The sequence below is a fragment of the Arachis ipaensis genome, chromosome B4 (assembly GCF_059453495.1).
Source record: "Arachis ipaensis isolate K30076 ecotype BB chromosome B4, ASM5945349v1, whole genome shotgun sequence".
Classification (NCBI taxonomy): Eukaryota; Viridiplantae; Streptophyta; class Magnoliopsida; order Fabales; family Fabaceae; genus Arachis; species Arachis ipaensis.
Window position 1 is genome coordinate 144,878,368 of NC_142439.1, and position 25,522 is coordinate 144,903,889.

The 25,522-nt window shown below is 35.6% G+C and overlaps 6 protein-coding genes across 10 annotated transcripts; 4 read left to right on the top strand and 2 right to left on the bottom strand.

Moving 5' to 3' along the window:
- Nucleotides 1-567: 567 nt before the first annotated feature.
- On the top strand, nucleotides 568-4,384 carry GUN1 (s uncoupled 1). Its single transcript, XM_088483874.1, has 5 exons — nucleotides 568-2,999; nucleotides 3,093-3,309; nucleotides 3,450-3,634; nucleotides 3,734-4,005; nucleotides 4,085-4,384. Exons 1-4 carry the CDS (start codon nucleotides 952-954, stop codon nucleotides 3,990-3,992), a joined length of 2,709 nt encoding a protein of 902 aa, XP_088340000.1. The 5' UTR covers nucleotides 568-951; the 3' UTR covers nucleotides 3,993-4,005; nucleotides 4,085-4,384.
- Nucleotides 4,385-4,554: 170 nt separating this feature from the next.
- EMB2076 (Pentatricopeptide repeat (PPR) superfamily protein) lies at nucleotides 4,555-8,352 on the bottom strand. Of its 4 annotated transcripts, XM_088483877.1 has the most exons (6): nucleotides 8,191-8,323; nucleotides 8,033-8,114; nucleotides 6,270-7,924; nucleotides 5,819-6,068; nucleotides 5,435-5,640; nucleotides 4,555-4,966 (listed from the first exon to the last, which is right to left on the bottom strand). In XM_088483877.1, exons 2-4 carry the CDS (start codon nucleotides 8,094-8,096, stop codon nucleotides 5,907-5,909), a joined length of 1,881 nt encoding a protein of 626 aa, XP_088340003.1. In that variant the 5' UTR covers nucleotides 8,097-8,114; nucleotides 8,191-8,323; the 3' UTR covers nucleotides 4,555-4,966; nucleotides 5,435-5,640; nucleotides 5,819-5,906. The 4 variants fall into 4 exon arrangements, with proteins under 4 accessions (XP_088340003.1, XP_088340001.1, XP_088340002.1 ...); XM_088483875.1 differs by having other exon boundaries at nucleotides 6,270-8,114; nucleotides 8,191-8,352; XM_088483876.1 differs by having other exon boundaries at nucleotides 6,270-8,114; nucleotides 8,265-8,351.
- Nucleotides 8,353-8,953: 601 nt separating this feature from the next.
- On the top strand, nucleotides 8,954-10,618 carry LOC107637367 (putative UPF0481 protein At3g02645). Its single transcript, XM_016340789.3, has one exon. The coding sequence runs from the start codon at nucleotides 8,954-8,956 to the stop codon at nucleotides 10,616-10,618; it is 1,665 nt and encodes a 554-aa protein (XP_016196275.2).
- A 1,442-nt stretch (nucleotides 10,619-12,060) lies between these two features.
- Nucleotides 12,061-15,768, top strand: LOC107635497 (ATP sulfurylase 2). The gene is made up of 5 exons (XM_016338984.3): nucleotides 12,061-12,866; nucleotides 13,156-13,561; nucleotides 13,845-14,105; nucleotides 14,221-14,307; nucleotides 15,395-15,768. The coding sequence occupies exons 1-5, from the start codon at nucleotides 12,313-12,315 to the stop codon at nucleotides 15,530-15,532; spliced, it is 1,446 nt and encodes a 481-aa protein (XP_016194470.1). The 5' UTR covers nucleotides 12,061-12,312; the 3' UTR covers nucleotides 15,533-15,768.
- A 3,209-nt stretch (nucleotides 15,769-18,977) lies between these two features.
- Nucleotides 18,978-22,862, top strand: LOC107635499 (WPP domain-interacting tail-anchored protein 1). 2 transcript variants are annotated; one of them, XM_088485248.1, is made up of 5 exons: nucleotides 18,978-19,146; nucleotides 19,307-19,823; nucleotides 20,238-21,301; nucleotides 21,941-22,045; nucleotides 22,546-22,862. In XM_088485248.1, exons 2-5 carry the CDS (start codon nucleotides 19,355-19,357, stop codon nucleotides 22,744-22,746), a joined length of 1,839 nt encoding a protein of 612 aa, XP_088341374.1. In that variant the 5' UTR covers nucleotides 18,978-19,146; nucleotides 19,307-19,354; the 3' UTR covers nucleotides 22,747-22,862. The 2 variants fall into 2 exon arrangements, with proteins under 2 accessions (XP_088341374.1, XP_016194471.1); XM_016338985.3 differs by having other exon boundaries at nucleotides 19,017-19,146; nucleotides 19,296-19,823.
- Nucleotides 22,863-23,417: 555 nt separating this feature from the next.
- LOC107637369 (F-box protein At5g49610-like) lies at nucleotides 23,418-25,522 on the bottom strand. Its single transcript, XM_021122124.2, has 2 exons — nucleotides 25,333-25,522; nucleotides 23,418-24,570 (listed from the first exon to the last, which is right to left on the bottom strand). The coding sequence occupies exons 1-2, from the start codon at nucleotides 25,492-25,494 to the stop codon at nucleotides 23,485-23,487; spliced, it is 1,248 nt and encodes a 415-aa protein (XP_020977783.1). The 5' UTR covers nucleotides 25,495-25,522; the 3' UTR covers nucleotides 23,418-23,484.

The window sequence follows — 25,522 nt, forward strand, 5'->3', positions numbered from 1 at the left end:
AAAGATCTTTTTATTTATCAAATTATATTTGGGTATAACAATATAAAAGTACTTTTTTGTTTATTTATTACATGAAAAAAATCTTTTTTTTAAGAAAAAAAGATCTTTTAAAAAAAGATGTAAATTACAGCTTCTCAAAAAAGATATTTTTTTATTTTTCTAGTACTTTTACTTTTACTATTAGAAATTTACCAAACACGCTAAAAAATAAAAAAAAATATTTTTTAATTAAAAATTTTTTTTTATCAAAATAATGGCGCCCAAACAAACAGATAGTTCTGACACTAAAATAATCTAAAAAAAACTCTTAAATAATATTTAGTAAAACTTTTTCTCTAAAAAAAAAGTGATAAATCGTTATTTTTATATTATTTGAGTTTTAAAACCAAAATAATATTATCTTATCAATTTTATAGTTATTTATATCAACTTTTTATTAATATTTGTATGTCAAAAATTATCCCAAAAACTAATAAAAATTACGAGACTCACATACAAATTTAAAGAATAAATTGAATATTAACTCGTCAAATTATCTTCACATAACTAGCCATTAAAAAATTGACTAAAAATTGGAAAGGGAGAAAAAATATGCGTTTCTTTAATAACAATATAACAAGAGAGAAAAAGTCTCCAAAGGGTTTCTTCTACACCCATCACATTATCCTATTTCTTCAAACTCTCAGAAGCTGGAACAACAGTGCTGTGTGTGAGTGGGGGCAGGTAGTGTTGTTCATCCAAAAAGAAAAAATCTTGTATTGATTAAAAGGGAGAACTTCAAATCCAAGCCAGAGTCACCTGAATGAAACCACTGTCTCCTTCACTTCAAATCCATTCCAGCACACAGTCACTCTTGTACAATCCAAAACCCCCAAAAGTTTCAATCTTTCCCTTTGATTCCGATACCCTTTTGCTTTCTTTCTTCTTCTTCTTCTTCTCTCTCTTTGACCTATGGCTTCTGCTCCTCCCACACCACCACCACACTGTTCCTCTGTCCCTTCTAGGCCTAATGCTACCAGCAACAGGAGCACCCATAACCATAGGCATAGCAGCCACCACAACAACCACAACCGTCATAACCACCAAAATAGCCGACTGAGGAGGCAAGAACAGTCAAGGTGGAACCATAATGGTTATGGTTCTTTTGCAAATAACTCACCTTTGCCTTATGCTAATGCCACAGGTTCAGGTTCTGGTGCTGGTGTTGCTTCAGCTTCTGCTGTTGCTGCAGCTGTAGCTGCTGCTGCTGCTGGTGACAATGCACCTGCTGCATTTTCATCAGCATTGGGGATGCTCGGTGGCCGGAGGTCCACTCTGGGCCTGGAGTTTTCGGGCAGAAGGACCACACGGTTCGCGGCAAGGATGCGCTCAGGGAGGCTGAGGTACAACAATAACAAGACAAAGCATTCTCTTATTGCTGAAGAGGTGCAGCAGTGCCTTGAAAAGTCTGGTAATGATGTTGCATCTGTTGACAATGTTTTGCTTAGCTATGAGAGTAAGATGTATGATCCTGAGGATTATATTTACCTTATTAGGGAATGTGGCAATAAGGACCTGTACTTGCAGGTATCTAAGACCTATGATTTTGCTATGGGGAGGAAGCATTATAACTGGTTTTACAAGGGGAAGTTGACTAGTACTGTGATTAGTCAACTTGGTAAAATGAAGAAAATTGAGCATGCTTGTAGGGTGTTTGATGTGGCCAGGAGCCAAGGGTTCGGTAACACTGTCTATTCCTATTCCTCTATGATCAATGCTTACGGGCATAATGGGCGTTTTAATGATGCCGTGCGCTTGTATAGGTCGATGAGGCCATTGGGAATGGAACCAAATTTGATTACCTATAATGCCCTGATTGATGCAGGAGCTAAGGGGCATGTGGACTTTAGTATAGTTGCGAAGTTTGTTGATGAGATGGTGGCGAATGGGATCATGCCTGATCGGATTACCTATAATTCGCTTCTTAGTGTTTGTGTCCCAGGGGGTGCTTGGGAGATAGCTAGGGATTTGTTTGCTGAGATGAGGAATAAAGGGCATGAGCAGGATGTGTATACTTATAATACGTATTTGGATGTCTTATGTAAGGGTGGTCAGCTGGATTTTGCCAGACGCATTTTCGCAGATATGTCTGCCAATAATGTTTTTCCAAATGCAGTAACATATAGTATTTTGATGGATGGCTATTCGAAAGCTGGCCAATCTGAAGAGGCTCTTGCTTTATATGATGAAATGAAGCGTCTAGATATTCCTGCTGATAAGGTTTCTTATAATACACTGATTGCAGTCTATGGAAGGCTTGGTTTGTTTGAGGACGCACTATTCGCCAGCGAAGAGATGGAGATCTGTGGTTACAAAAAGGATATTGTAACTTACAATGCTCTTTTGGGTGGATATGGGAAGCATGGAATGTATGATGAAGTTAAGAGAATATTTACTGAGATGAAAAGAAAGCACATTTATCCAAACACATTAACTTACTCTACATTGATTAATGTCTATACTAAAGGAGGAATGTACATGGAAGCAATGGAAGTTTACAGAGAGTTCAAGGAGAATGACCTGGAGGTTGATGTTGTCTTTTATAGTCAACTTATTGATACTCTCTGTAAAAATGGGCTAGTGGAATCTGCTATGGTGTTGCTTGATGTGATGACCAGGAATGGAATCACTCCTAATGTGGTCACCTATAACTCCATGATTGATGCCTTTGGTGACGTTTCAGCTCTCGGGTTTAAAACTTCTTTTCGGGCCAATGACGATCAGACTGAATCTTCAGCTTCTATGCTTATTGCGGCGTCATCCCAGAATCAGACGGGATCTGACAAAGAAGACCGAATCTCAAAGATGTTCGAGCAACTTGCTGTGGAGAAAGCAGGACATGGAAAGAAGGATTTGAGGACCAAACAAGATTTCAGCATATTGTGGCTCTTAAGAAAAATGCATGAGCTGGAAATTAAACCAAATGTTGTCACATTTTCAGCGATTCTGAATGCCTGCAGGTAAATTGTTATCCAAGATTTCTCATACTTTGATATTCTTATGTGAATAGGTCATTGATTAAGACATACATTAATGTGGTCCCTTGGATGCAGCCGCTGCAATTCATTTGAAGATGCTTCAAGGCTGTTGGATGAGCTCCGCCTGTTCAATGACCAGGTGTATGGTGTAGCCCATGGACTGCTCATGGGTTCAAGGGAAAACACATGGCTCCATGCTCAAGCTGTCTTTGATGACATGAAGCGCATGGATAATTTGACAGCATCTGCCTTTTATAATGCTCTAACTGACATGCTGTGGAACTTTGGTCAGGTAAATTTGTGCAACTAGAAAGTTGCTACTTGCCTACATGTCTCATCAGTTTGATGGTTAAGGTTAGAAGTTCATACTGATGCAGCTTTCAACTGTGTTGATCTATCACTCTCATTTTTCTCAATTAATTTTGACCATAGAAACGTGGAGCGCAGCTGGTTGTGCTTGAAGGGCGAAACCGAAATGTGTGGACTGGCGACTGGTCCATTGAGTGCTTGGATCTACACCTGATGTCTTGTGGAGCTGCATGCGCGATGGTTCACGATTGGTTGCTAAACATTCGATCAATTGTTTTTGAAGGATCTGAACTGCCAAAGCTGTTAAGGTATGCACCTTCCCACCCTAAGATTCATTGTTATTATATCCTTGCATTGGATTACTGACGTGACTAATGTGTGTGTTTTATGATATCCTTTATATACAGTATTTTAACTGGTTGGGGAAAGCATAGCAAAGTGCTAGGCGATGGAGCTTTGAAGAGAAAAATCGAAGCTCTTCTGAATGGGATCGGAGCACCTTTCAAGATTGCTGAGTCTAACATTGGAAGGTTCACATCCCCTGGATATTTGGTTGCTGCATGGCTCAAGAAATCAAGCACACTGAATGTGCTTGTTCTGCATGATCGCATTACTGCTTCTGAACCTACTGCTTCTGGTCTAGTATATAGCTTGCAGGCCCCTTGAAAAGAAAAGGGTTGTAGAAGCCGGGGACAGATCCTCAAAATTGCAGAATACAATTGAGAGGATCATGTGTTGGATCTTGTGACCCAATACAGTAAAACACAACACTTGATTCTCTCAATTGAATTCTGCAATTGAGAGAATCAATTCCCCTTGTAAGCATAAAGTAGCACTCTTTTGTAATATATATATATATATTAGGCCTACCTACAGGTTAAATGTCTCTAACCTTCCCCTATTTTGTTTATTGTGGGGAAGGTTCTTGTGAAAATATTTGTTAGAGACAGTTTAAAATAACGAATGATCATTTTATACTCTAATTATCCTTCATTTTAGTCCAATGGATCCATAAGTCTATTAGCAAGTGATTTACAGAAGGAAAGTTTGGCACCAAATGGTTTGTCCCTTAATTTTATTCCAAATGGTCATAGTTATATATAATATTCCTGTATATTCAAAACATTGATATGCTGCTTATTACAATCTAGATGCGTTTTTCTAATCACAATTTGACAGCATATTATTTACATCGATTTGTGAATATTTGAAAGATATTATGCAGATCTACTTCCAACTGCATGATGTATTTTCTGATAACTTCAGAATATAAGGAGTCAACATCTTAAATTGTCGTTACACCCAAAAATATTACAGAAGTCAAAAGTCACAAAACCTTTTCCAAATACATGTACACCCCAAATACTACTTCACACTTTCAAGTTAAACTTGATGCACAATCTCTCATAAATTTTTTCACATAATTTTACCATTAATTAACAGTGGAGATTTATACATGATCAGGTCACAAGTTTCGTGTTGGAAGATCCATTTGAGTAATGCACATATGTTCTTGAGTTATCCGAGGTTGGATCTGTCATCTGTGGTGGTTCCATGGCTAATGCCCCTAGGATTAGGTTCTGAAGAATCACAGGTTTCACAATGTAGTAGTCACCTAATTAGTAACTGCCATCCATGACCTGTAGTAGCATGAACAATTCCAAAAATGAAAAAAGATAAAGTAAAAAGTCATATGCACTCTTCATGTTCATTGTTCAGCACAGCACCACAGAAATGCAATGATCAATGTGAATCTGTTTGAACAGAGATTTCAACTACATTAAATAACCATCAGGAGTATAATATACATTCCTCAGCTGATGTAATACAAAAGATTAGGTTTTTATGTACATAAATGAAAAGCCTTGACGAAGAACAAGCAAGGTGGAACAAGTGTTTAAAATTTAAATTACGAAAACATACAATTTTTCTCATAGTTATACTTGAAATCATTTACTCTACTGATCTGAAGTCGAAACTAGAAGTATGCTACATCCCAATTCCCAAATCCTTGACTTTACACTCACAACTAAGAAGAAAATTTTATTGAATATACCAGCATAGTCTAACAGGAATAAGTAAAACAAAAAGGTATTAAGTGAAATTACCATGTCGGAACGAAGCAGGCCAATGCCAACCTCCAAGTTGGATCTGGTATTCAAGGGATTTCTTCTGCTCAGCTGAAAAGCTTATAGTCTATTTTGAATACCAGAAGAGCCACTGCTGCAGTTAAACCAAGAGGAGCTTGAGTGTAGGACTTCGAGGATATATGAGTGGATTTGGCATAACAAGCTGAATTTGAGATTTATGAACCCTGCAAGAGATAACACTAAGAATATTTCAGAAACTAATTGCAAGGGGCAAAAAATGTGCCCTGGAGTAGGCTAGAACTATTTAATATGCCATTAATATAAAGTTCACTTTACATCCTTCGGCATCAAAGGAAAGATGAAAGTATGCAGATGATAATTTGGAAGCTATACCATACTTACAGAAACATTATGTTGTGTTCGTTCTCTACCGCATTTGTCATTGTTTCTAAACTCTATACTGTAGCTATAGCAACTAACAGTCTACTAGCTACTTCCTTAACATAGAGTGCATCAGTACTTGTGTTCTGATGTCAGGTTGAAGATTTTTCTCTAGCATTTTTGCATAAACCTTGTTTGCCAAATTAACCTTGTGACGTAAACACATCCCTTGCACAGCAGCATTATAAAGAGTGGCATTTGGCATAGTCCGCTGCAAAATGAACAGATATTGGGGAGGTTAAGTGCTTATATCAGATCGGAAAAGGAGGTAGCTCAGTTATACTCAATTTAATTAACATTCATAATTATTTGTGTGCAAAAAAAGACAAAATGGATATGTTCATAGCATTAACATAACAATTTTATATGCTAGTACAATGTAACTAAAAGTTAAAAAATGCTTTTTACTCGCCTTTAATATTTCCTCTAATTCTTCCCAGAGATCTCCACGAACACAACATCGAACCAGGGACAGATAAGTTAATGTGTTCGGAATGCAATTCTGGTCAACCATATGCTGATACACTTGCAGAGCAATTGTTGGCTTCCTTGCAAGCTCACAGGTCCTGATAACAAGATTATACGACATTGTCAAATCAGACATTTCAGAAGCTTCCATCTGCCACAGAATTTCTAGAGCTTTATCCCATAACCGAAGCTTGGAGCAGGACATCAAAACAGTATTGTATAAACGTACATTGAACTGAGACGCTTCCGTTTTTTTAACCATCTCAAAAAGCTGCAGAGCTTCATGATGCCTATTAGCCTTGTTAAGAGAACTAAGTAGTGCACTGAATGTATATGCATCTGGTTTATGGCCCAACAATTTCATTGTATTATAGACCTGATATGCTTGTTTGAGTTCTCCAGCCCTTCCAAGCGAGTTAATCAATGCATTGCATGCAATAATGTTTGGCTTAAGTTCACTCTTCAACATTTTCTGAAAGACATTTGATGCAGCATCCCATTTTCCCTCCTTCGCGTATACACTAACTATGGCGTTCAATGTGTTGCTTTCTGGTACAAATCCATTCTGAATCATCTCATGGTAAGCATAAAGGGTAAGCTCACTCTGACCGCGTCGTGCAAAACTAGTGACCAATAGTCGATATGTAACTTCGGTTCCTACACATCCATTTGCCTTCATATCACTCCACACCCTCTCTATCTCACTCCAATTGCCAACCCTTCTGCAAATTGATATCATAGTGTTGTAAACAATTGCATCAAAATCCTTTCTCACATCGCATTCGCTTTCTAGTTCTCTAAAGAAATTTATGGCCGAGTCACAACCTTGAGCTTTTACCTGTGCCATAAGAATCAAGCTATAAGTATGCCCAGTAGTAATCTTCCAAGTTCTCGTGAACCTGAACACCTTGAAGCAATCGTCAAGCCACCCATGTCTCATAAGGCTAGACATAAGAGAATTACAAGCATGGATATTCGGACAAAGGCCTGATAATTCCATAGACCTAAAATATTCCATTGCACTTCTAATCTTGTTAGTTCTACTAAGCACCAAAATCCTATTAGAAAGAACATTCTCATCCGTTTCCTCCAAATAAAGAGCTCTTTGCTCATTCACAAGTCCCTTCTCTTTCGAAGCTGACCGAGTAACATCGACAATTCGAGAATGCCAGTGCCTAGAACCTTCCACTTCTCCCCAGGGTGGTAAATCCTTCTTGCCTACAAAAGATGCATCAATTCCTTCTCTTCCTTCAACATCATCTTCATCCTCATCTTCATCTTCATCATCATCATCATCATTATTGAGCACAAAAGATTCATCAGCTTCTCTCCCTCCATCATCAATATCATCATCATTTTTGTCTTCTTCTTCTACTACTTTTACTTCTACTTCTCCCCATGGAGGCAAATGATTCTTTGAAACAAACGAACTATAATTTTTTTCTCCTTCTTCAAAATATTCCTCTTCATAACCATTAACATATTCTTCTTCATCATCATTATCATCAACATATTGTTCTTCCTCCTCTTCTTCAGAAAGACCAAATTCAAAACTATTAGCCATGTCCTTAGACAATTGTGGGGACCCAGTTGACCTAACTGAAAGCACACAAACCTTTTGTTGTGACATCATGGAATCAATGTTGCTAATAAGGTTGTTGTGTGTTCTTGTTAAGTAAGGAATTGTTTGAAATTGGGCATTATTACCAAGAAAGGGTTTGTGAATGCAACAAGTAAGAGGCTTTTGACACTGAAATAGCAAATTCAACATAATAATAACAACGGTTACCTGAAATATACATTAAACAAATGTAATTAGTGAAATATAACAAACCAAAACGAAAGGATGAAGTTAAAAGAGGTACCTTTAGGAACGAAACAATCGAACTGAACAGAACAGAGTATACAACATTCAAAAAGCAGAGGAACGAAACCAAACCAGAATGAAAACGCTGCGTTTTGGAGTGAAGAAGAAGAAGATTGAGGCTGAAGCTGAAGTCCAATGCCTACTAAAGCATAGATATTTTAATATGAAGGGGAAATTAAACAATTTCTTATAAATTTAATTGCACATTTAAATTAATTTCTTATATTTTTTTTGCACAATATCATTTAAAATTTTACCTTATATAATCAATTTATTAAAATATTTGAATCTTGTGTTAATATTTTATTGGTTAATATATAGATAATGAATATTATTTTACAAAAGAAAATTATGCACTAACCTTTCTTATATTCCTATTATATATGATATAGAAATATAAATTATATAAACTTAATTTTTATACACTGATAATAAAAATTTTTTTACACAAATATGAAATACCTAATCATATATTGTCACATCATAAAAAATGGTATATCAAAATCACATGAAAAGCATGCATAGTCTTCAAATTTTATAACTTCAAATAAACAGTTAGAAACTAACTATGCTCTGAAGAATAACTTAACATATAACTCATAAACATTGAATCATAGGAAATGCGTTTATTCTTACTCCTAAAGACCATTAATTAATGATAATCAAACCATAAATCTTAACAGTTTACACACTCTTCACAATTACTGAATAATGTTAAAAGCAAGCTTATTATCCCAACTGTACTTAATTTCTCCAAAAACATGTCACATTATTTTAGGCCTTCAATGATGCCAAAAGATGAATCAACATCCAACTTTGATGAACTTAGGTGGGTGATTAAAATCCGCGAAATCCTTGATGAAGATCTAGATTATGGTGATGAGTTATCTGTATCAATCTTCAATGTTCCTAAGACCCTTATGGCCATTCATCAAGATTCATATATTCCTCAACAAGTTGCAATTGGACCTTACCATTATTGGCGCCAAGAGCTATATGAAATGGAGAGGTACAAGCTTGCGGCCGCGAAACGGTTCCAAAATCAGCTGCAAAGCCTTAAATTGGAGCATATTGTTGTCCAATTGATAAGGTTTGAACATAGGATTCGCGGGTGCTACCATAAGTACTTGAATGTTAACGGCGAAACGTTGGCGTGGATGATGGTAGTTGATGCTGCATTCTTGTTAGAGTTTCTTCAAATTTTTGCTAACCATGATGGAACAATGACAATAGGAGTTTCTTCAAGAATGTCTCACTTGTTGGATTATGCAGGTAGAAAATTAGCTCACAATGCAATCTTGAAGGATATTGTGATGCTTGAAAATCAAATCCCATTATTTGTATTGAGAAAGATGTTGGAGTTCAAATTCTCATCACTACAGTTAGCAGATGACATGCTATTTTCAATGTTCATAGGATTGTTTAAAGATCTTTCGCCTTTTTCGCCCATGGAGGAGGAGGACTATCCCCAAATCCTTGTCTCAGAATGTGCACATCTTCTAGATTTTTTGTATGACATGATTGTGCCTAAATTGGAAGAACAATCCGATCCAGCAGAATCAGAGGATCGACATAAAGATGGCGAGCGCCACGAAAATTCGTTAGTGAACTATGCTAAGCAATTTCTATTTGGGGTTTGGAAAATGATTTCAAGATTGGTTGAAGCATCAATAAGTTGTATCAAAATGTTCCTAACATGTAGAGCTATGAAAGTGATCTTTAGGGTGCCTTGGACAATCATTTCTAACCTACCTGGATTCGGAATCATAAAGCAACCAGTTGAGTACTTGTTCTTTAATCAAGACAAAGAACCAACAAAAAATGAAGAAAATGGTAATTTAAGTTCAAATATCAACAAGTCACCCTTAATGGAAGAAATCACAATTCCATCAGTCACAGAACTCACGAAATCCGGGGTTAGTTTCATTGCTGCTAATGGAAACATATCAACCATTAGATTTGATGTTAAAACAAAAACACTCTATCTTCCAAAAGTTGGTTTGGACATAAACACTGAAGTGTTGTTAAGAAACTTGGTTGCTTATGAGGCATCAAATTCATCCGGGCCATTGGTTTTTACGCGTTACACTGAATTGATGAATGGGATCATAGACACTGAGGAAGATGCAAAGATCCTTAGAGAAAAAGGGGTGATTTTGAATCACTTAAAGAGTGATGAAGAGGTGGCAAACTTGTGGAATGGGATGAGCAAGTCCATTAAGTTGACAAGGGTGCCATTATTGGATAAGGCCATTGAAGATGTTAATCAGTATTATAATGGTAGAGTTAGTATTAAGGTTTGGAAATTTGTGAAGGTTTATGTGTTTGGTTCATGGCAGTTTCTTACATTCCTTGCAGCAATATTCCTCTTGTTCTTGATCTCCTTGCAAGTCTTTTTCACTTTCTATAAATTCATAAAAGCATGAACATTTTTATTAGATCAAGTTGTAAGCATATCTTGTATCTTCCTAAGATATCCATTAACCAATAACATGTAAGTGAAATGAGAATTCACAGATTCTAATTTCTACAAATAGTGCCTTGATAAATAGAAATGTTACTTTTAAAAAATTATAATAAAAAAAAAAAGAAAGAAGAAAAAGCACTAAGTTCTGAAAAGAAAGGGAATCTGCACTTTATAGGGGATGATGATGAAGCCAAAATTTTCAGCATCAAGTCATGACTGCAGCCCCAGTTGGCATGGGAATCTGCAACCTGATCTTTCCAATATGTGATCTAAAGAAAAACAGAATCTGCTTTTCTTTTTGGTTTATACAGAATCTCCTCTTTCATATATTATCTGCAAAATTGAATATAAGTCTTCTAAAATGAACCATATGTGATTAGTGATTCAATCTTAACCAAAGGTCATGATGAGCCATATGTTATCTTTGCCCTTATTTGGTAGTAATTAACTTTATTTATCAGTTAGTTTTGTGTTAATTAAGTTATTTAGTGAGTGATCTTGAGAGTTCAACTTCACTATTAACTGATTCAAATCATGTCCTGTAGTAGTTGACTAATAGTACCAGAAAAGCGTGCAACTTTTTCGGTTAAAATAAATGGTTATGTTCATTTCATTCATACTATTCTGCTTAAGCAAATGTCGGGATTCGAATCTTGGCTTATGCATGCAGAAATCTTTTGGCCAGCGGCAAACCCTTAAATGGAGCTCAAATCTGCCACGGATTAGTCCTTGACCTGTCGAGTTGAGAGATACCGTAGAAAACCAAAGAATACGTATTAAATATTATTTTATATCTCTGTCATTAGTATTTGGATTCTATTATCAAGAATTCTATTATATCTCTCAATACAAATTTTTCGTTCCCATAACTCAAATTATAAAATTTTAAGAATTTTTTCCCTTTTAGAGCAGTGCAAAATATAGTAAAGAAGATAAGGAAATGAGTGGTTGAGGTTTTCGCTAGTGTCAAATTTGCTTGGCACACCATGCCAATTGCCACAAGTGCACAGAAATCATTTTGCCTAAATTAGTACAGACATTAATTCAGCTAAGATAATGCCTAAGAATCTGTCATTTTTGCCTCAAATTAAGCTTGTACATTTTTCAATTTGGATGCATGTTTTTGTCTTTTTCAATCTTAGCCAACATACCAGCTGTTTGCACTTTCTCAAAATTATGTGTGTTGAATGATGAACAAATTGAACATTGAATAGTGTTCCCTAAAATGTTACTTCCATGAATAATCTGTTAATAATTAATAATTGTCAATTATTTATATATGTTGATGTGCATAATAGTCTCCCTAATATGGTTTATGGTTTGAAACAACATTTCTCTTTATCAAGGATGGTTAATTAATAAGTTGAAATCTATTTTAATTCTTATATGCATCAAAAGACAAGATCTTTCTTCATTGTGCTCTTTCTTTTTTTTGGTAAGGGTCCCCAAATTTTTCAACTTGCTACTAATTACATGGACTAGTACCTTTTTCTCCTCCACAAACACAAAAAAGGCACAAAGATACCAACTTGGGTGGCTCTAACATGTTTCCCAAATCTAGAGGTTCTTGTTCAACTCTGTTACACAACTACTTCTCTTGTTCTAACATAATATATTCTCTCTCTCACACAGTAATCTCCAACACCAACAACAATGTCTCTCTCCATTAAGTTACATGTAACAACTTCCCATCTAAATTACCTCAACCACCATGCCAAAACCAACACCAACACTAGCACAAGTAACATTAGAACCAAACCAATTTACACTTCCAACCCATTGATCATAACAACTAGTAGGTCTAGAAAAATGAGCTTAGGCTGCTATGGTGCACCCTTTATTAAGAGCTCATTGATTGAGCCAGATGGGGGTGCATTGGTGGACCTTGTGGTGTCAGAGTCTCAAAGGGGTCCTAAGATTTTGGAAGCTGAGGCACTTCCAAAGGTAAAGCTCACAAAGATTGATATAGAGTGGGTGCATGTGATTAGTGAAGGTTGGGCTAGCCCCTTGAGAGGGTTCATGAGGGAAGATGAGTACTTGCAAAGCCTTCATTTCAATGCTTTGAGGTTGAAAGGAAATGGATCTTTGGTGAACATGTCACTACCAATTGTGTTGGCAATTGATGATCAGACCAAGGAGAAAATTGGGAATTCCTCCAATGTTGGGTTGCTTGGTCCCAGTGGAGATTGCATTGCTATTCTTAGAAGGTCACTCACCAAATCTCACATTTTTCTTCTTTTCTTTTCATCATATTCTATCTTCTTAGTGTTCATTGATACCTAATTGTTTCTGTTTTCAATTCTTTGTGGCCATGATATAAGTTGTATATGTGTTTTGTCCATCACTTAATCAATATTATTGTTTTGAATCTAATATATATGCAGTCATTTTGAGAGTATGATTGTTAAAAACTTCACTGCCAAAAGGCTATGTCTTAATAAACCTATCTTTCATGGTGTTACTTGGTATTTCTTAACCATTCAACTCCTTTTGCAGCATTGAAATCTATAAGCACAACAAGGAAGAAAGAATAGCTAGAACATGGGGAACAATTGCTGCAGGGCTGCCATATGTAGAGGAGGCGATTACCCCGGCCGGAAACTGGCTTCTCGGAGGAGACTTGGAAGTGCTAAAGCCTATCAAGTACAATGATGGCCTTGATAACTACAGGCTATCTCCTAAACAACTCCGTGAGGAATTCGACCGGCGAGAAGCCGATGCAGTTTTTGCCTTTCAGTTAAGAAACCCTGTACATAATGGTCATGCCTTGTTAATGAATGATACTAGAAAGGGCCTATTGGAAATGGGATACAAAAATCCAATTTTGTTGCTTCATCCTCTTGGTGGTTTCACAAAAGCTGATGATGTGCCTTTGAGTGTTAGAATGGAACAACATAGCAAGGTGATTACCAATTTCACATTGTTGTTTTTCTTATGTGTGATGCTTAGTAGTATCCATCAGTTTTCTTTTATCTGTCACCGTTATTTTATACTACATTTTTGGATCATATTTATCTAAGAATGTATAGAGGATAACAGTGATAGATAAAAGAGAATTGAAGTATAAAATCAATGTGATTTCATTAAATTTAGCTGCTAATGTGACATCATTATTGACCCTTTGGTCATGCCATTATACTCATCTAAGCACTGTTCTTATGGTAAATATTTTTGTATCTTCTTAGGTCTTAGAAGATGGAGTTCTTGATCCTGAGACCACCATAGTGGCTATATTTCCTTCACCTATGCACTATGCCGGTCCAACCGAGGTGCAGTGGCATGCCAAGGCTAGGATCAATGCTGGTGCCAACTTCTATATTGTTGGCCGCGATCCAGCTGGCATGGGACACCCAACTGAGAAAAGGGATTTATATGATCCTGATCATGGTAAAAAGGTGTTAAGCATGGCACCTGGCCTAGAAAAGCTTAATATTTTGCCATTTAGGGTAAGTAACATTATATTTAGTATTCATATAGTTGAAGAGATCAATTTCATTTGTGTAAATAGTAAACATCTTTTACACATTCAACTTATCACATTCTTTTTTTCTCAAATTGCAGGTAGCAGCATATGACACTAGTGAGAATAAGATGGCATTTTTCGATCCCTCTCGCGCCAAGGATTTTCTCTTCATATCCGGAACAAAGGTATTTCTTTCGATTCGAATCTGCAATTCTGCATCTGCCACTGCCATTGGTTCACTCTTCTTTCTTAGAACTGGCTACAGCTTAAGCAAAGTATCATATATGTTACATATTGGAACAACTAAGAGCATAGAGTGAAGAATAAACCTTCATAGTTTTACTAAAACTTGTTATGTTTCTCTGATTCACCAAGTTAAACACTACTGCATTATGCTAATTTAGTGATCACAATATGATTTTACATTTCACAATTTCTATTCAATTTATACCATGCATGCATGCACCAAATTAATCTTGGTGCATTGTATTAACTGAAATTTAAAAATGTGTTCTAAGTAATTTCTTTGAACACAAGTAATTGACATAGTTCCAGCCATAGCCTGTCCAATCATGTTCTTGATTCAATTCATACTTGTTCTTGTTCTTGATCAAATTTGGAACTTCCAATTCATCAACTACCAATCAAATGGAACCAGAATGTTTTTGATAGTCATAATTAAAGACCAAATTTTATGTCTTATATACATTCTCTCCATCAGAGAATAAAAAAATAATTAACTGTCATTAACTGCCAATGCAATTAACCAAAGGATAGCTACTTAATAATTAATAAATAGTAATCAATTTAATTACTATGTTGGTCCCTATAGTTTTACCAATTTTTTAATTAGGTCTCTATATTTTTTTTCTTTTCAATTGAATTCCTAACATTGCTTTTAATTTTGTAATTAGATCATTTCTAATGTAAAAAGTATTAGAGTTAATTGAATATTTCTCTGCAAATTGAAGATATCTATAACTAAGAACCTAATTAGATCTTTGATTACATATTTTTTGAGAGAAATATTTTGTTAATTTTAATATTTTTAACATAAAAATGACCTATTACAAAATTGAAAGTAGTGTAGGGATCTAATTGAAAAGAAAAAAAAATATATGGACCTAATTGCAAATTTGGTGAAACTATAGGAACCCAATAGAGTAATTAAATCATAATAATACCACTTGAACTAAGTTCTATATTAAGAAAATGGATCTCATATAGAGTATAAAATTGTAACATGTTTTGGTAATAATTTGTTTTGTTCAGATGAGGGCTTATGCAAAAAGTGGAGAGAATCCACCAGATGGTTTTATGTGTCCTAATGGATGGAAGGTTCTTCTTAAGTACTATGAAAGTTTGCAAACTGAAGAGTCACCACAACAGCCTGCAGTGTTATCTGCATAGATTCACATAACTGTTATGTTTTGCATTTTTGTTTTCATATATAAAGGAAGATTCTAGAATCACAGTTTTAGGAGTGCCTTCATGATCAAGAAATCATATCATGAATGGGCAATCATATTTGAATTAATATGTGTATCATTTTGATCTTTGCAAAAGGAATTAGTACTATGCTTTTAAGAATTTTGTTTGTGGTAGCTTCTGTATAAAATGAGTTTGAATTTCAAATTAGTTTTGCATGAAACATGCTTCAAAATAAATATTATTTATAGAATTTATTTTTGATGTATAATTAGTAAACAATTTCTTATATGTATTTAATAATGTAACATTATATCAATAAAAATAATAATATTTTATATTAATCACGTAAATAGTTATTTAAAAAAATATATATAATTAGATGATTGTGTAAAATATTTTATATATTACATTAAAACTAAATTGTATCTATAATAGTAAATTTCATGCTTTTGTCTTAAGGCCATTAAGCATTCTGTAAAAGGAACTTTTGGAAAATTATTTTTAAATTATTTTTTATTAATCAATACTCAACTCATTATTAAATAAACCTATTTAGTCACCCCAAAAAGAAAAACCTATTTGACCTTTTAATTGTTCGTTACTTTGACTTTAGTTCACTTAAACTTTATTAAGACGACACAATATAAATCATTAGGAGTGGCAAAGCGGGTCGGTCCGCCCCAATCCGTCATGCCCCACCTAGGCCCGTCCTATAAACGGAGCGGACCAGCCCGTCCCGCCAATTAAAATGGGTTCAAAATGCTAATCCGTTATGGCAGATTGGCGAGTTAGCGGGCTAGCCCACTTGTCTCTTTTTATTTTTTTGAAAAATAAAATTCATTAAAATTAACCAAAAAATAATAATTAAAAAATCAAATACAAATAAAAAATAGTTAAATTATAATATAATTTTTTTACTATTTTTTTTTATTTTTAACTTCAATAAAATTGTTCAAAATAATATTTGTCAATAGAATCATTTTTATTTTAAAAAATAAGTCACATAATTTAAGCATATATACAAAATTATAAAATAAAATAAATAAAGTTAATAACTAAAAGAAGAATAAAAACAAAAAATGAAAAAAAAGTGTTTAAAAATTCTATAATTATTAATTTTATAATAATAATCACTCTTCTATTTAATAAAAAAAAAGAAAAATAAAAATCTTCGACCCGACAGACCGGCCCGCCCTGCCCCGCCAAAACCCGCCACTTTGGCGGTATGGATTTGGCGGGTTTTTTTTTTATTTGGCGAGCTCCAAATCCTAGCCCGACTTGCCTTTTTTAGCGGGTTTAGCGGATCCGCCCGACGAGCTCGACCCATTTTGCAACCCCTATAAATCATCAACAACTAACCTTCTTTGGCCAATAAGCTTACCTCAAATGGCATAGTTTTCTCATATTCACTTAGAGATTGCGAGTTTGAATCTCTCTATTTTCAGTAAAAAAAAAAAAAAAAAAAAAAAACAACTAACCTTCCTTAAAAAATATGTTAATTAACTAACTAAAAATGTTCCATATATCAACATTAGTTTCAAATTTTAGGATTTTTTTATTTAAATTAAAAATATATAATATTTATCGATTTAAATAAACGTATAAGTATTTACTAAAATACGTTTTGGGTCACATCTCAAATGCAGTGGGGTAAATCACACTAAAAACGTATTTCGGATGCACTGCTACCGTGTTATTACGCCACGTGCTAGTTATATGTCGGATACACCCGAGTTATGAACAAAACTAGATCTCGGATACAATGCATCCGAGATATGGCTTTAATCAGCCTAAACCCACTGCATCCGAGATATGCACATTTTTGTTGATCATGGACAGTGCATCCGAGATACGGACAAGTTGGCTACACTTGTGCCGGAGACCAGCGCAGCAGGCACGTGGTCCGCACGTCCGTAGGGACGGTGGGAATCCTCATGATGGAGACCAGCAGTTGTCAGACGAGGAGGCTGAGTACGCCCGACAGGAGGAGGTACATCAGGATGCCATTCCCGATGCACATGCAGAGCATCCCTCCGATGCATTTTTCGCTGCCCATGAGGCTGACGTTGCTGCGAGGCTTATGCCAGGTACCTCAGCCCCTGCTCACCACCCGACTAATGACAGAGCTTGGGAGCAGCACCAGTTCGACATTGGATCCGATGATATGATAGACATCGATGACATGTTCAAGATCATCGGGGCACCCAGTGATGCGATGGATGTCTTGGCCAGTCGTTATTGCCGCAGGAGAGACGACACCGACATTCCTGGGATGTCGAGCGGTGTTTCCATTCGGCATGGGACAGTTCCTCCAGGGCACTATCAGACTCCTCCTCCACCACCGCACCAGTCAGGTTCTGCTCCGTCACCCCACTATTGGACTCCATCCCTGCCACCGCCGACTCCACCGTCCGGTACTGTCTGGAGATCACCTTCTATGCCTCCTCCCATGACTGTATCAGCTCCTCCTCCGCCACCATACCAGCGTCCACCGCCCACTTCCAGTCAGCCAGTTGTTTGTACTCGTCCATACCGTCCTCCTAGGGTGTCCCGTCCTCGTGGATGTGAGACTGGACACCACTTGGATCCTGCCGCTGGACGGCGTTAGTTACCATTATTGCTATATGTATTTTGCTTATTACTTATGTTTGTAGACTTCCATCACATGTATGACTCTTTTTTAGTATATCCAAATGTATAACTCGACTTGTTTATTCATGTGAATATGTTTTTTTTTTTAAATATTGTTACATTTATAAATAAAATTTATCATGCACACTTGACCGTATCTTGGATGTGCTGTCCTTGATCAACAAAAATGTACATATCTCAGATGTAATGGGTTTAAGTTGATTAAAGCCATATCTCGGATGCATTGTATCCGAGATCTGGTTTTGTTCATATCTCAGGTGCACGTGGTGTATTATAACACAGTAGCAGTACATCTGAAATGTGACTGAAACTATATTTTAATAAATACTTATACGTTTATTTAAATCGATAAATATTATATATTTTTAATTTAAATAAAAAAATTCCAAATTTTATTGACACAAGAAACATTTTGTAAAACAAAAACGAGAAGAAAAAATAGAATCATCCACAAATTAAGGAAAGAAATTCATATTTGAATAGTTTGTCCACAATTGTTAATAATTAATAAGGTGAGTTCTATAGTGCTTTTTACTATGGTGTTTAAATTACCTAACTTACTTTTAAAAGTAAAAAATAAAATATTTAAAGTAAAAAGTAAAATATTTAAAATTTATTAAATATTATCTATTTGTCTTTTTTGATAAGTTATGTACAATTTTAAAGGCACCATAGCATTCACCAATTAATAATTATAGATTGACGTTTTTTTGAAACAATTTTTATTTTTCGAAAATGTATAGTATACTAAATTAAAGAGGAAAAAAAAACATTTTCGGAAGCAAAACGCTGCGTTTTAGAAGTGCAGTGTGTTCGTGTTTCTGTCTTTGATTTTGCAAGTAGGGATTAACCGTACTGTGAATCTTCCAAATTCATGATTTCGATCGAAATCCACTAACTTTCTATCTCCGAATCCCCCCGTTTCTTGCACTTTTCAATCGGTATAGTTCTACTCCATTCAATAGTCTCAGTTCTAAAAATTTGTCATTCAAATTTTTCTCCCAATTTGTTTATTTATTCTATTTTCGTCCCTTCCAACAAATTTTCACTATGTGGCTTCAAAATCTGACATTTTTATTGGGTTTTTGAGTTCGAACTCAGGTTCCGGGAGAAGAACAACAAGTTTTGGAGTGTTCCTTTTTTAGAACCATGGATACTCAGAGTGGAGAAGATGATTATGATCTACATTTTGCTGTTTCCACAATGCTGATGAGGCTGGAGCTGAATCTTGCATGTTTCTCAGAGAAAGTTACAAACTTGGGCATCTTTGTGATGAACTTGGAGACCCTTGAGTGTGAATTGGAGACAATGATTTTGGAAAAAAATGGCATTGATGGAATGGTAATGGACATGGAATGTGCTGAGAAGGGGCTTGAGTTTGATCTGTTGTGTGGAGTGTTGGATTCTGAGGTGAGGGAATTGGGTGTGTTTTTGGGGACCCTTCATGCTGAGATTGTTGAAGCTGAGCAGTTTGTGTCTTCTAGCAGCAGCATTTGGAGGAACCGGTTGGAAGTTTCTGAGGAAGGGTTCAAGCAATCTGAGGAGCAGTTCTCTGAGATTAAGAAGCAATCTACTAATTTTCAGAGGACTTTGTCTTCTTATAAGAGAGAAGAAAGTGGTAAGGATAGAGAATCTTATTGATTGATTTTGTTTCTATTCTTCCTTATTGGTTGTTTACACATTTATCAATTGACTTTTCTTATGTATTTATAGAAATTGTGGTTTTTTTGAAGTGGTTAGGATTTTTTCTTTCATATTTTTGTCTCCTTCCTTATAAGGGGTCCACTTCAATTTCCATATGAAGTTGTTTGTACAATTTCAGAGGGAATTCCTCTCATGAATTAATTTGGTTGATTATTATTTTATCAGAGGAAAAAAAAGAATTAAGAAGAACCATTAAGACCATCGAACTGATTGGCTCAAACTTGTTACTTCTTCATGAATGTGTCAATGTGTGACCAATAAGAATAATTTTTTTTATATAATTATCCGTTTCTGATGTATATTTTTTTTATTGATTTCCATGGAACAGGTAATGCCGAAGAGGGTGTGAAAATCCCAGAGGATGACCACTCTTCGGATGTCAAAACAGGAATAAACATGCAAACAATTGAGCAACAAAGACATATTCTGAGGATGTTGGAGAAATCTTTAGCAAGTGAAATGGATCTTGAGAAGAATATCAATAAGTCAAGACAAATTGAAGAAACGCTAAAGCTTAGGATAGCTTCTTTAGAGCAAGAGCTAATTCATGCGGAGGAAGAAGCTGCTGATGTTTGTGAAAGATGGTTTGAGGCAGACAATGCACGTGAGATCTTGATGGGAATTTCAGTAGACCTGTTAGGCAAGCTCCAGATTTCTCAGTTCAATTTGAATGGTTTAAATCAGAGAGAATCTGAGCTCAGAGCTAAGCTTGAAAGCGGCAATTCGGATAAGGTGTCTTCACTTGAAAAGCAGCTAAAAGAATATGAATCTCAGCTCCTGAATACAAAGGCCTCTGCTGATGAATATCAGAAACAGTATACTGCAATGTGTTCCGAAATAAGAGACATGGAAAACCTTGTTTTTGAGCTGAAAGAAAAACTATCTAATGCAGAAAGTCGAGCTAAAGCTGCAGAATCTGAACATATGTTATCGTCGGAGAATAACTCCGAACTCAATCAAAACCTGGCTCTTCCGAAAGATGGCGGTTGCACATCTGAGAATGTAGAACCACTTGAGAAGCAATTAAAGGAATATGATTTACGACTCCAGCAAGCAGTCGCATCTGTTGAAGCTAGTCAGGAGAAGCAAAGTATGTTATGTTCCACAATTAAAGATATGGAGCTTGTGATAGAGGATCTGAAGTTGAAGGTTTCTAAAGCTGAGATACGGGCTGACAGTGCGGAGGACAAGTGTATCATAATATCCGAAACTAACGCAGAGTTGAATGAGGAGCTAAGCTTCTTGCGAAACAGATTGGAATGCTTGGAGGGATCATTGCACCTGGTGGAGGAAGCCAAAGTGGCAACTGCAAAGGACATCAGAAAGCGGACAATGATTTTCCAGAATTTGATAACACAGATTGCTCTTGAAAGAGAACGTCTTAATAAGCAGGTAAAGCCATGCAACTAACTCATAAAACCATCATGACCTGTCATAGCAGGGCATATCGTACGCTGCTAGGTCTCTTGCCTGCGTGATATTTAATTTCATTATTCATAGCATCAATCAGCAGAAACGAGTAAGATTTTGAATGGTATTGACTGTTCTGTGTAGCATCATAAGTGAACATTGCAGTTTGTGATGCTTTGTTTGTTGTCAGTTTGTGAGTAACAAGTGAATGAGGAAACTCTTTTCCCTCTCTCTCTGATTTTCTACTGTCTTGAAGATTGACCCCCTTTTTTCCCCAAGAAAAATTAAACAAAAAAGAACTTATTTGGTCCATGGAGTTCCATTAAATTTTGTTAAATAAAAATTCAGAGGAACAAAATTTAGTAGTAGTGTACTTGGCTCAAGGGATGTTTGAGTTGATAGAATATTTATTTGTTAAAACATTCAAGTTGTTTAATTGAAGAAGTAAAAAAGAAGAGCAAAAGACTATACCAAATCTGCTTGAATTTTTTTTGGATCAGCAAAGAAGATAGTTTGGTATTAAGAATTCAAGCTTAGCTAAAGGCAAACTAAATATATTAAGTTCTTAAGGTATAGTTCCTTGCTTGTTTAAATATGAAAATATTTGCATTTTATCTGCAGCTTTCTTCCTTAGCAAGTGAGAACAAATTTTTGGCGGTAAAGCTAAAGCAGGCTGCAAATGGTATTTTTCCAGAATCTAATGCTTCGTCAGCGAATGACTATGAGGTGAGTACTTCAGACTTTTTTGAACTTGTTTCTTATTTGTTCATTACCTCTAAGGGGGATATGTCATATGTTGAATAACCTTTTATAATTACAAGTATCTTATATGTGAAATTTGATCAATATATTTTGAAGTGAAAATTGTTTCCTCTAGATATTGCCTCAAGTCATTTTCACTTGCCATAAAATATCATTCTAATGGAAAGAAAAACTCCTGAATATTTGATGCCGAATGTTACTAGGTCTACTTTTTCAGTCCCCTTTCAATGTTTCCAATTACTGTTATATAATATCGTTACTATATATATCGAATAAAAAAAGAACATTGATCTTGTTATCATTATTGTGAACTCAATTTTTTATGTTCATAGCAGTTTAAGATGTGAGCATTGAGAATTTGAGCTAAAAGAATTTAAAAATTTTCAAAGTACAATAATCTCAAGAACCTAGAAAAAGTTGAATTCAGCTACACTCTAATTATCGCTCCTATTTTAATTTCCCAGGCGGACAGGTGTTGGATGAATTTTTCTGCGAATGATAATAAAACCAAGGTTGGGGATTCTCTGCCGGATGCCGGGTCAGTGAGGAGAATAGATGCCGGAGTTCTTGGTTTTAAGTTCTTGTTCAAATCGTTTCTTGTTGTACTGGTTTCAGCTGTGGCTTTTCAGTTTTTCAAGGATGTGAATGTTGATTTCGGTCTATAATTGAGTTATCACTTATCAGAAGGGAATTGGGGAGGTGCCATTGGTAATGGGATTGTAAATTGTGATGCAAATCATTATGTAGTAATCAAATTTTGTTTTCTGGTCTTGAATCAAAATTTTACTCCCACCGAGAGTATATGGATCCTTTCTCTTGATTCCTGAAACTAGTTTTGACTTTTGACAACACATTTTTCTTTCCCAAACCATATGATAGGTATATCCTTTTTCAATCTAAAAACCCTTTTGCATATTAGATGTTGCCAATAAACAAAATTGAAGCAAACATTTGAAAACTTAGGCACCAAAATGAAAATTTATAATATTTATTATTAAGGAGATAAACTTATTTAAAAAGAAATAAACGGATCACATTCCAAATAATATATTGAAAAAATAGTTAGGGGCAGAAGTTAATTCCTCAGCTTGAATGATCTCATAGAATTTGATTTCATATCCGTTCCTCTTAGACACCAAAGAAAAATATCCATTCCTCTTGAATTTTTGTCCCCTTTCAAAATTTTCTCATGAAGTTTTTCTACCACACATCTAAATCATTCATTGCAAACAAAGATGGTCCATATGCATTAGCTAACACAGGATTAATAACAACAGCAAACTGCAGAAAATAATATCATCATAATAAGCCATAATAAGTACAAAGAAATCTCCGCTTTCTTTTATGTATAAAAAAAAATGCTAATACAAAACCAAAAGAAATGGGCGCAGAATGGAACCAAGCTATGCATCATTCAATGGAACCAAGCTCATGGAATGAGAAAACACTGTTGCACCTAGGTCATAACGTTTCAAGCTGCACGCCCAAGTCATCTTTCCGTTCTTAAAATCATAGACAATTACTTGATCTTTACCACGAATTAGCAGCGGCAACACCCAGTCTTTGAAGGCTAGAGGAGTTACTGCCGATTTATCAACTAAAAAATTGGGAAAAGTACTTTCACATTGTTCTTTAAAATCCTCAAAAGACATCTTGTACTCAAGAGTCCATTCTCCAAAATAATGCTGAAGACTCCACACACGAAGACCTAATGTTTTTGTCAGTGAGACATAATGCAGTGTGCCATTAGACTCTCCGATGCATGATGACGACGAACAAGTATCTTTGGCAGCACGAGGCCTAAGAATCCACAACGCTAACTCGGTCCGAACATCAAAAACCAGTATTCTTTTGCATTTGCCGAGCCAATATAAGACACCTCTTAAGTAAATTCCTTTATTCTTCAACAATATCCCGCCTTCACAGGTTGCATTTGACATCTTCCAAGATCTTGTTTCCGACGAATAAATTTGAAATCTCAAGTCAGTAGAAATCATTGGTTGAGCATTAACAACTTTAACTAACTTGAACTTGGCAGAGTTGGTGGCACTGTCAATGGATCCTCCTTCATAGTCAAAAGCAATTCCAATGCTTATGTATTCGCCGCTAGATGGCGGCAACTTAAGACATTGTTTGTTTGCAGGGTTGCATATATATAAAGCTGGTTCTTGTGAAATGCTATAGAAACAGAGCAAGCCATTGCATGATGCCAAGATATGAACATCTTCAGGAAGACCACCTAGGAACATCTCCCACATATTGGTTCCACTTGTCTCCACGCGGATGTAGCTAGATTGGATCAGGTACATATCTGGCTGAACGATGAAACCGGTTAATCTCAGCACACTATTTTGCACATAATTTTTCAGGAATAAAGGGCTCCCAAGGTTGTGTTGCGAATCTTTGCAAACACACTTGAAACGAGTCAATGACTTCACATCCAGCCGGAACAGAATGTTGAGTAATATGTCAGCATCCCACTCCCTTCTCTAAAACATAAAAAAATAAAGCCATAAACTGTGACATACTGAGAGATGAAATAGTTTTGAGAGCGAATACTTTAGCTCCATAATTGATAATGTCATTTTTATACTATGTGTTAATTCTAAATTATTCTCACAACAAAACAGTTCTTCCATCACTTTGAGGAATAAAATAATAAACATACAAAAGAGGTGTTCTAATATCAAATTCGAAAATAACAATATCACTTTCCCATATACTATATTATAATTAACACCACAGATCAGCCAATATATTTGTGTATATCTACATGTGTTACATATTCTTTCATTTAATCAAATAATTAACCATTAAATGATTAAAATTTCCATAGCAAAGAATCAATCTTTTTTATAGTAAAATAATCAAAAGTTGTATGAATACAAGATAATTAAATTTTCAATACGTCAATTTACCATTTTTAGCTAAAAGAGATGAACAATTATATGTTGCATACACACAAACCACAAAAAAAGAAAGTTTAAGTAACCAAAGCAAACACGTATGATATATATCCAACAAACTTTTTCAGCTAGCATATAGTCTACCTTTAAGATCATATTTTTCACTTATTTTTTTTAAGCAGACATGCAAATGTTGGCTTAATAATGTGGATCATTTCTAGGGTTCTTTGCATCGTATGTTAGTTGATACGCAATCTGAATTTATGATTGTGTGTCGATCACAAACCCTAATAGAAAACAATTGCGTGTTCGTTTGGGGTAAAAGGCGGAACTATAGGAACTCACCGGAACTTGAGGATCGGAGACGACGGAGCAGCGATGTGATTCCAAGAGCCGCGAGGTGTCGGTGCGACCGTTGAGGTATGACTTGTCGGAGGAGAGACGGATGGGCTGAGTAGGTGCGGCGGTGAAGTGGCGGAGGCGCTTTGAAAGTGAGTACAGCTCCATGGACGACACTTGTGGCTGATTCTTGGGC

What these genes read in the sequence shown, in the direction of transcription:
- GUN1 (XM_088483874.1), top strand. Translation starts at nt 952, where the DNA reads ATGGCTTCTGCTCCTCCCACACCACCACCACACTGTTCCTCTGTCCCT. An exon ending in GCGATTCTGAATGCCTGCAG is followed by an intron (nt 3,000 to 3,092) that starts GTAAATTGTTAT and finishes CCTTGGATGCAG; the next exon opens with CCGCTGCAATTCATTTGAAG. An exon ending in GAACTGCCAAAGCTGTTAAG is followed by an intron (nt 3,635 to 3,733) that starts GTATGCACCTTC and finishes CTTTATATACAG; the next exon opens with TATTTTAACTGGTTGGGGAA.
- EMB2076 (XM_088483875.1), bottom strand. Translation starts at nt 8,096, where the DNA reads ATGTTGAATTTGCTATTTCAGTGTCAAAAGCCTCTTACTTGTTGCATT. An exon ending in AATTAGAGGAAATATTAAAG is followed by an intron (nt 6,069 to 6,269) that starts GCGAGTAAAAAG and finishes TTCATTTTGCAG; the next exon opens with CGGACTATGCCAAATGCCAC.
- LOC107637367 (XM_016340789.3), top strand. Translation starts at nt 8,954, where the DNA reads ATGTCACATTATTTTAGGCCTTCAATGATGCCAAAAGATGAATCAACA.
- LOC107635497 (XM_016338984.3), top strand. Translation starts at nt 12,313, where the DNA reads ATGTCTCTCTCCATTAAGTTACATGTAACAACTTCCCATCTAAATTAC. An exon ending in GAATGGAACAACATAGCAAG is followed by an intron (nt 13,562 to 13,844) that starts GTGATTACCAAT and finishes GTATCTTCTTAG; the next exon opens with GTCTTAGAAGATGGAGTTCT. An exon ending in TTAATATTTTGCCATTTAGG is followed by an intron (nt 14,106 to 14,220) that starts GTAAGTAACATT and finishes CTCAAATTGCAG; the next exon opens with GTAGCAGCATATGACACTAG.
- LOC107635499 (XM_088485248.1), top strand. Translation starts at nt 19,355, where the DNA reads ATGGATACTCAGAGTGGAGAAGATGATTATGATCTACATTTTGCTGTT. An exon ending in GAGAACGTCTTAATAAGCAG is followed by an intron (nt 21,302 to 21,940) that starts GTAAAGCCATGC and finishes TTTTATCTGCAG; the next exon opens with CTTTCTTCCTTAGCAAGTGA. An exon ending in CGTCAGCGAATGACTATGAG is followed by an intron (nt 22,046 to 22,545) that starts GTGAGTACTTCA and finishes TTAATTTCCCAG; the next exon opens with GCGGACAGGTGTTGGATGAA.
- LOC107637369 (XM_021122124.2), bottom strand. Translation starts at nt 25,494, where the DNA reads ATGGAGCTGTACTCACTTTCAAAGCGCCTCCGCCACTTCACCGCCGCA. An exon ending in TCTCCGATCCTCAAGTTCCG is followed by an intron (nt 24,571 to 25,332) that starts GTGAGTTCCTAT and finishes TTTATGTTTTAG; the next exon opens with AGAAGGGAGTGGGATGCTGA.